The sequence below is a fragment of the Brassica oleracea genome, chromosome C4 (assembly GCF_000695525.1).
Source record: "Brassica oleracea var. oleracea cultivar TO1000 chromosome C4, BOL, whole genome shotgun sequence".
Taxonomy (NCBI): Eukaryota; Viridiplantae; Streptophyta; class Magnoliopsida; order Brassicales; family Brassicaceae; genus Brassica; species Brassica oleracea.
Genome location: NC_027751.1, coordinates 29,055,550 through 29,064,688, shown reverse-complemented (window position 1 = coordinate 29,064,688; position 9,139 = coordinate 29,055,550). Strand labels below are relative to the sequence as shown.

General features: G+C 32.0%; 1 protein-coding gene across 2 annotated transcripts; it reads right to left on the bottom strand.

Moving 5' to 3' along the window:
• Positions 1-5,437: 5,437 nt before the first annotated feature.
• Positions 5,438-6,466, bottom strand: LOC106341243 (protein LURP-one-related 14-like). Of its 2 annotated transcripts, none has more exons than XM_013780049.1 (3): positions 6,111-6,466; positions 5,782-6,018; positions 5,438-5,678 (listed from the first exon to the last, which is right to left on the bottom strand). In XM_013780049.1, the coding sequence occupies exons 1-3, from the start codon at positions 6,363-6,365 to the stop codon at positions 5,550-5,552; spliced, it is 621 nt and encodes a 206-aa protein (XP_013635503.1). In that variant the 5' UTR covers positions 6,366-6,466; the 3' UTR covers positions 5,438-5,549. The 2 variants fall into 2 exon arrangements, with proteins under 2 accessions (XP_013635503.1, XP_013635504.1); XM_013780050.1 differs by having other exon boundaries at positions 5,788-6,018.
• Positions 6,467-9,139: the final 2,673 nt, after the last annotated feature.

Genomic DNA, 9,139 nt, shown 5'->3' with positions numbered 1-9,139 from the left:
TGATGTATGAGCTATTACCATATTTAAAAAAAGTTTACCAAAAATAAATATCAATATTAAATGTAATATATGAATTATTACCATATTCTAATAAGTTTTCAAAAAATATAAATCAACATTAAATGATATTATCCATGTCATATTTTTCCGGAAGCCATGTCATCAATTTCAGTAGTCATGTCATATTTGTTTTGTGAAATTGAATGTAAAGAGAACATGTGGCAAAATCACTTCGCAAATATAGTCTAGGGGACATTTCACGTGATTTTCAAGATTAGAAACAAAAAAAAAGAATATTATGATAGTTGATTGATATCCTAATTGTTATGGAGATTGCTTAAATATAGGAAAATATTTTGGAAGGTAATATTGTTTAGAAATTAATAAATGATTAGTTTTCTTAACACCCCATTTACGACGAATTTACAACGAATACTGCCCTAGTAAAAAATATATTTTCTTGTAGTGTAACGACATCACACAAATTTAGGCATTTAATGATTAGATATTTCACGTGATTTTGCAAGATAAGAACGAATTAAGGTATTTAATGATTAAACAAGGTGTTTTCCTGCACCATGTGCAGTAAGAAATTGAGTTTAGGGTTTAGGGTTTAGGGTTTAGGGTTTATGGTTTAGGGTTTAGGGTTTAAAGTTTATGATTTAGGGTTTAGAGTTTAGGGTTTAGGGTTTAGTGTTGAGAAATGAGATTTTGGGGATAAGATTTCAAATTTTGAAAAATAAAAAAATTAAAATTTTCAAAGGATAAACTTAGAAATGTGCTATTTTGGTCATTTTAGTTTTTGAGTGCTATTTTTGTGTTATAAACTTAGAAATGTGATATTTTGGAGATTTGCCCTTTTTTTATTTTGAATTAAATAATTCAAATGATAATATTGTATTGTTTTTTCGAGTTGATTTTGAATTACATAATTTCGATTAATATTGATATAACTTATGATCTAAATATTGATATTTTCAAGTTTTATTGACTCGGCAATGACATGGAATTGCAACTATCTAATACGGTTTTTTTTGCTTCTGCAGACCAAGATTAACCAACGTATTATCACAATGGACTTTTTTTGGTTTTAGTAAAATTATTAAAAGCTATGTAGGAATGTCTCTATTGACTCATTTGATTCAGTAGACTAAGATGAACTAAGATCACATAACAATTTAATTCGATGTTTTATGTTTTATGAATGTCGGGTCAAACGATATGTAGGAAATTGGAATCGTAATGTTAAGGTTTAGTAATGGTTTGGTAATTGTATCTAATAATAATTATTCCCGCGGGAAAGGCTATGCTAGGGCGTGTGGTCGACGCGATGGGAGTACCTATTGATGGAAGAGGGGTTCTAAGCGATCACGAGCAAAGACGTGTGCATTTAATGGTTTAGTAATCACTTACACGTTAATATCAGTTTATAAGAAAAAGGCAAAATGTTGTATTTAATGTCAGTGGCATTAAGTGGTAAATTTTGAGGAAAACTAAAGGCCATTTCCCATATGTACTCTTTTTTTAATAGATTAGATATGTTTTATTTAGGTATTTTCATCTTCTTGTGTATTTTATCAACATCTAAACAAAACAAGAAACAAAATCCCTACATAATCTATTCATTGTTATAAGTTTTTTGTTATCTAGATTTAGTTCCAAAAATATATAAATTTTAAGTAATTGTGTTTAAATAACTTAATTATTTTTATTGTGTTTAAAACCTTTTTCAAATTCAAGATAAAAAATTTTAAAAATCAAAAGGCATTTTCAAAACTTAAAAATAAATTATGAAATAAATAAAATAAAAATTTCAGAAAATTATTATAATTTTTTTTTTATTTTTATTAGTTTTGAATTATATGTTTTCAAATTCAAAAATTTTACTAATTTTTTTGAATTTTTTTTTCATATTTTATTTTTAAGTTTCTTAAAAATTTATCTTGAAATTTTTAATTTTTTTTAAAACACAATAACCACTCTCTATGACAAAATACATAGGAAGATGAAAATATTTAAATAAAACATATTACATATTAAACAGTCACAATAGATAATATAATTAATCATATGGTTTGACACATTGGTTGAGCATAAGGTTAGATATGATCTGAACCCGGGTTCGACTCACCCCATTTACAGATTTGAAAACAATTTTTTTTATCAACTAATTAAAATGTAAATGCCATGTAAGCACCCTTTAAATTCACATAAGCATATGTTACCATTTAACTAACGAAAACACGGTTAATGTATATATAAAACTAAATATATTTATTCGTGTATGAAATTTAAATATATTATTTGTTGGTGTATGTTTTAACACAGGGTCCGTGTTTATGTACTGATCGGGACCGTGGTCTTCTGTTGATGTATGAATTGGCCGATTTCCGGTAAGATGACAGTCTAGCATCAATTCTCATTGCCATCGACCATAACAAGCAAAGCAATGATCAAAGCACAATCCACCTTTGGATTTACTCTCACCCTAAAGTTACATTTCCATTTGCAGAAACTGCCCCATGTAAACTTATGTGTGACCCGTAAACATCCCCACAACAACAATAAGATTCACCAATGTTAAAATCTTTAAGCCAGTGATTTTAAAACCACATCGATCTGATGGTTGTATTGGGTTCGACCATGAACCGATCACGTAGGTGGTTGCGTCTAATAAATGGTTCAATCGATCACATATCCAAATTAGATCTCAAAAGTTATTGAAATGGGTGATAACTATTAAAACTATCAAAAATCTATAAACCAACCATATAAACAAAACAAAACAAAACTAGATTATATTTATATTATTTTAATTATATATCATATTTACTAGTATTATTTTTAAATTTATTTGTGAGAAAATATATTGAATCACGTTGGATCTGGTCGAACAATATTGAAACTTGATCCAAATAATTATCTGGTTCATCTTTCGGTCCGGTTTTATTGCTTTAAGCAATCAAGACCTAATCCCATTCTTAACCTAATTATTTCATCCAAGTAAAAAAATATTAGTATTTATACAATTATTTTCTCATTCTTTAGTTTTTAATATAAAGTTTTAATCCCGGTAAATAAAACTGCTGGGATCCGCCAGGAGATTAAATGGGATTTGATATATTTCATATAGATCCTTAACTGATCACACTTAATTAAGGGATTTGATACTTAACGAATCACTCTTAGATAGATTTCAGGAGCTATTTAATATTTAAAACTCATTTTCTCGTTGATGTAGTCTTTCCGTAGATTTGGTATCTATCCCTAGGCCTTATATATTAGAACCTCATTTGAGTATTGAAAACACTCTCAACAAAAAAAAAATGTCTTTACCAATAAAAATGGCATTGACAACAAAAACACAAGATGAAAGCACCGAATCCCTTTGTCTTACGACGGCTATGTGGGAGACTTTGGAGAAGGAGACATTGATGGGTTTTCGTGTATTCACACGTGGGATTTGGTATGCGTTGACGATCTTCTCCTGCTTTGGCTTGTTGATATATGGGAAACAAGTTTTGTTTTATCCCATCAGGTTCGGCGTCACGACCTACTTTGCAGTTATGCTACTCAGGTGTTTGTTCTTGGTCGAACGTCCGAGCCCCAATTTCCCGGTTCAAAAATATAACAGATTTGTGACCTCTTTGATCATATTGCCATTCATGTTTTATGTTCCTTTTAACTATCCTACCATGGATGTTTTCATTTCGATCTTTTCATTGCTTGCCGGAGGAATCTCAATCTATCAACTCTCTTGGACGATGGACATTGGACATGCTCTTCTACACCTCTTTCTTGCCTTTGCCAATGGTCTTTTAGCCATCAACTTTGCTTCTCAAAACCATCACCCATTCTATGGAGTTTAGTTGTTTTTTTTCTTTCAGTCCATTGTCTACGCTTATAATTTCAATTTTCTAGCTAACGTAATCTAGTTCTAGTACATAGATTAGTTCTATGTAATATTTTAGTTGAAGCATAATAAAACTATAACCTCTTTAAATTAATACTCTATAAATTAATATACACTAAAAATCTCTATAAAATAATATAATTATATAGTCTCAAATCGAGTTTTTGGTTCAATTATTATATCGTTAAATTAATATCTCTATAAATTAATAAAAAAAATTATAGTTTTGGTGTAGTCCAAACATTATTAATTTATAGAGGTTTCATTGTAGTTTCTTTTATTATCCCATATTTTGTATTAGACCAAGTGTTTGGCTTAATTTCAGAGCACAAACCAACATATAAATGGCTAAAGCTTCCAAGTTTCTCACCAAATAAAAATCATTCCACATAAAGTATAGATTTCACACCAACAAAGTTCTTCTATAACCAATGGTACAAAATCTCTATCAGCACTAAACAATACATGTCATGCTTAAAGTATAGCCATTTCCACCCAATGGTTCACATAATTTCACCAACGTTCTTAGAAAGGAATTAATTGTTGATGAATCAAACCCGATTCCACTAATCTTGCCTTCACTGATACTAAATCAATAGTCTCTTATACACATGATATGTTCACCCGGTTCACGGCTGATCGTGCTCTGCTTCCTACAAGACCATTCTACAATGACATAGTCTTATCAACAATTCTCTGATGAGTCTACCACATGTGTCATGCACACAGCCACTGCTTCTTACAAGCTATTCCATTATCATTATAAGAAATGCATGAGAGCATGACTAATGAGAAGGTAAACCTGAAAACATGTTCTTAAAAGAAATATCTTGAACAACCTTGAGCTCACTCATCTTCTTCACACTTTTCCTCTTCACCAATTTTTTGAGTTCTCGTCTAACCATAAGTTTGTATACTGTAATCACTGTTGTTGATCAATATACTGTTCTGATCATATCATAATATGCGTGTCAAGTGCACTAGGATTGTTCTCCACAATTTCAATGTGAGTATAGCATACATAAAGTATGCTAAGTCAAGTGTTTGATTCCCACGGATGGGACCGTTCTGCTGCTATCGATGAAGAAGACATCGCAAAGTTCACAGACGTTGTCAAGGAATTTGATAGCATGACTCCGCTGGTGCGAACCGCATACAAAAACTTTGAATATCATTCTTTTTTTTACCTCTTCTCTGGTATTGTTGGCATGATTCATGGAAGACAACTATGTTGTTGAGGCCTGAGGGTGAAGGAGAAGCTGAAGGCACTTGAGGAAGATGATCTCACCTAAACATACTCTCTATCTAACCGCTGCTTTACTTATAAATTATTTCTGGGGCATATCATCACTAGTGTTACTTCATGTTTGATTTTATTGTGTGGTTATGATCTAAGGTTTCTTATAAGGTTTGGTCAAAATTGGTTTGTTTGATATCAAAAGACACATTTGCTGTCTTTCTCATTACTTCATCTGTGAGAACTACTCAATTTTTTTTTGGAGATTTGCTTCAATAGCAGTCCACAAATAATATTTTTACATTGAAAAAGTTCTCAGATCTTGAAAAATGTGAATACATATACACACCAATAACTTATGAAGGAAACCAAACATAACATGTTGAAGATGCCCTAACATCAATTCTCATTGTCATCAACCATAACAAGCAAAGCAATGATCAAAGCATAATCCACCTCTGGATTTACTCTCACCCTAAAATTACATTTCCCTTTACAGAAACTTCCCCAAGTAAATTTATGCGTGACCTGCAAGCAATCCCCACAAGAACAAAAAGATTCACCAATGTGTAAAAAGAAAAAAAGACAAAAGTATATTCATAAAGAGATGTCTCTTAAACTTTTTTTTTACCCCTACCCCAGCGATGAGAGCATCTGATTTGAAAACTTTGAATGAGATATTCGAGTATCCACCTGAAGCATGAAAATCACAAGTATTGCTGTTCATGACATTATTGTTCTCAGCCAAGAAAACATCCACAGATGTTTTCAATGACACTGCCATAGATTGATGCACCGTGAACAGCAAGTCTTCTCTCTCTTTGCTCTCTCCTCCATGCACTTCCCATTTATTCTTCAGCGTCATTCCCTGTACTCACACATACACAAAATCTCAAGAAAGAGTTCTTTTTGTTTTTGTTGTGTGCAATGTAGGTTTTAAAGATTGAATGTTTTTGTAACCTTTTGGCGCATTGTGAGGATTGTGAAACCAGCTGGATCAGTCATAACCCTTTTACGGTTAATCCCCCAAGCTTGTCCATCAATTTGTAGGAGGAGGTTTCCGCTTGGATCGAACACTTGGTAATTATCTTTTGAGAAACTTTGAACTTTCCTCTTAACCATTAGATCCATTGGGTATGGATTACAGAATTGATCTCCAACTATGCTTATTGTAGGATCTCCTACTTGCCATTCTGTTTTCTTATTCTTTGGCATTGATTATGTTTTGAATAAACAAAACAAGAAGAAGATGAATATTGCAAAAGATTATGAAAGGCTCTTGCTGTAGAGCCCTTGTTAATCACTCTCCTTATGATGAAAATTTATCAAAAACTTCTTGTCATAATTTTTAGCAATATATATCAACTGGAAAACAAATTTGCAGGATAGTTTTGTTTTTTTTTTGAAACCAGAGTTTTATTCTCAACCCTAGATTGCTAAATCCAAAAATAATGTGTTTGTTTAAATTTAGAAACAAGACAACTAAGTAACGGCTATTTCCAGATTAAAAAATGTGACATACTATGAATCATGATGACAAATATTTTGCTCAACCAATGCCTACAAAAATGTGACATGCTACACTGATGATTATTAAGAAAAATGAACTACTACTAGACCTCTTGTAGACGAGTTCCGTCCATTGTGTTGAAAATTCTAATCAGAGTTCCCTTTGCACTAGCAGTTGCATTGCAAGAAGCAATCTCTACGATTTTAAAGCCCGCTTCCTTGAAAGGTTCACAATTATACATATCTGAAAGCCATGGCTTGTCTCAGAAGCAAAACCGCTGTAATCCTGATACCATGAAACAGAAATCAACTCTGCTTCATCGTAGCCTCCTGTTCTTGTGAGTTGGAAACAGTTGAAGGAGACACTCTGTCCACAAGATTCGAACAATGTAGCTTAAAGACAAAATTTGTAAGAGTTGAGTCATGCCAAACCCCTTTCATACAGGTTGAACTAATACAGACTGGGACACAATTGACTGCGAGCAACAAGTCAAATAAATTGTCTGCTTAAGTCTTTAGCCGAGGCTAATGAATTTAAAGGAGTTAGAACAGCTTTGAGAATCAATTGAAATTGAGATTTATATATCTGCAAAAAAACATATTACAATTCAACAAAGTTGTTACCGATTGAATACGAATCTATTAACATAATCGAATACTGTAAGAAAACAAAACCAAACTACTTGTATAACTAGGGGCATTGCCCCCGCGCAAGCGCGGAGTTATTGACAGAGTTCTTGTTTCATCTCAATACTTGTTAGGGTTATTGTAGTTGTGAATTTTGCGTTTTGAGTTGTTTTTCAAGTTTTTTAATTGTTATAGGGTTAGAGTTGTGATGATGAACTGTGTATGCATTGTTCTCTACTTATGAAGGACTAAATTGTGTTAATAATGTAATTGATATAGTTCATAGTGTCGTTTGCTATGTCACTGGGACTTATTGTTTGTTTGTCTTTTTCATTTGTTTCTTGTACTGTTGAGAGTACATAAATTATATTAAAGTTGTTGAGAATACCTTTTGTTTCTAGATATTTTTCTCCAGTTTAGTTGTGTAAGTTGTCTGTAAGTAATAATTTTTATTATCCTTATTATCCTTATTATGTTTGTTATATGTTTTTATTTTATTTTTAAACTTGTTGCTCTTACCGGATCTTTAAAACAAATACATGAACACTTGTAGAAATAACTATAAAATGAGTGATAGTTTTGAGTATTTGGGCCTTAATTGGTTTTAAACGAATTTATGCATTTCTCGTAAGAAGACAATAGCATTGGCATGTTGATATTGGGCATGTAAGCTATTTTTATAAGACAAGAGTAGGGAGCAGGTGGAGATGTTGTTGTTGCCTTTGTGTCTGTCAGGATTGTCTCTTGTATCTCCTCGTGTAGATGTGTTTGTTTATCTTTTATTTGACGGGTAATATGTAAACAAAAATAATTGTTAGCAGTATTTATCAGAGTTCATAATTTACTTTGTTTTTTTGTTTAGGTAATTTTACTGATTTTGGTTATCGTCTTCGTCTTCTTCGTTGCGAAAGTAAGTTTGTAAATTGTTAAATAGCTGGCCGTGTAGTTTGTATTTGTTTAGTTGACTCGATGTATGTGTCGTTGAGTTTTAGTTGAAGTGATTGGATTGATATATTTGTTTTGAAGTTTACTTCTAAGATTAGACAAAAAAGAGAGGTAATCATTAATGATTCGTCTTTTTTGGAATTCTAGTTTTTGGTGTTTTGATTGTTTGGGTTGTTGTGGTTTCTTTTAAGGTGTAAAATAAAGGTTTGGGTAAAATTATTTTGATAAGTAAGGGAGATAAATAGACGACCACAAAATAGAAAATATTTTTGATTATTAATGTTAGCACAATATAAATAATAATATAAAGAGAATTGTGTGTTGATTGTTTCTTACGGATCAATGAGGAGAAAGATAAGGACTCGGGTTGTTTCTTTGGTAAGGCCAGAGCCCTTGACAGAACTGATTTTCTCAACCACATCTGCGAGTTTAAATATCAGTTATGATATTGAAACATAATATAAACCCAGATGCAATATGATAATATACCTGGGAGTTCTAGGTTTGTGTTCGCAATCACTTGGAAATTATCGAACAGTTTAGTTATGACTGGAAATTGATCTCAGGAGCACCCGTGATGACTTCATCGTTAATAGTTGGTGAGATGAAACGAATGAGGAATGGATGACATGTAATGATTAGCACGTCCGGCGGGAACAAACCCATGAATCACAGAATCTGTAAATAATATTATTCAACAAAGAATCAGGAAATCAATTAAAAACAATTATATTAAATAAGTGTGATAAATCGAAGATTAACTTACCTTTTCATTAAGGAAGAGAACCGTGATTCCCATAAACTCACTGTCTTTCTTGAAATTCAGGGAATCCCAGAAGCGAGGAGGTTAGAGGCTATGCTCTGACTACTACGACCAAGATGGAGAGACTCGAAGGTTGAGTGACGGA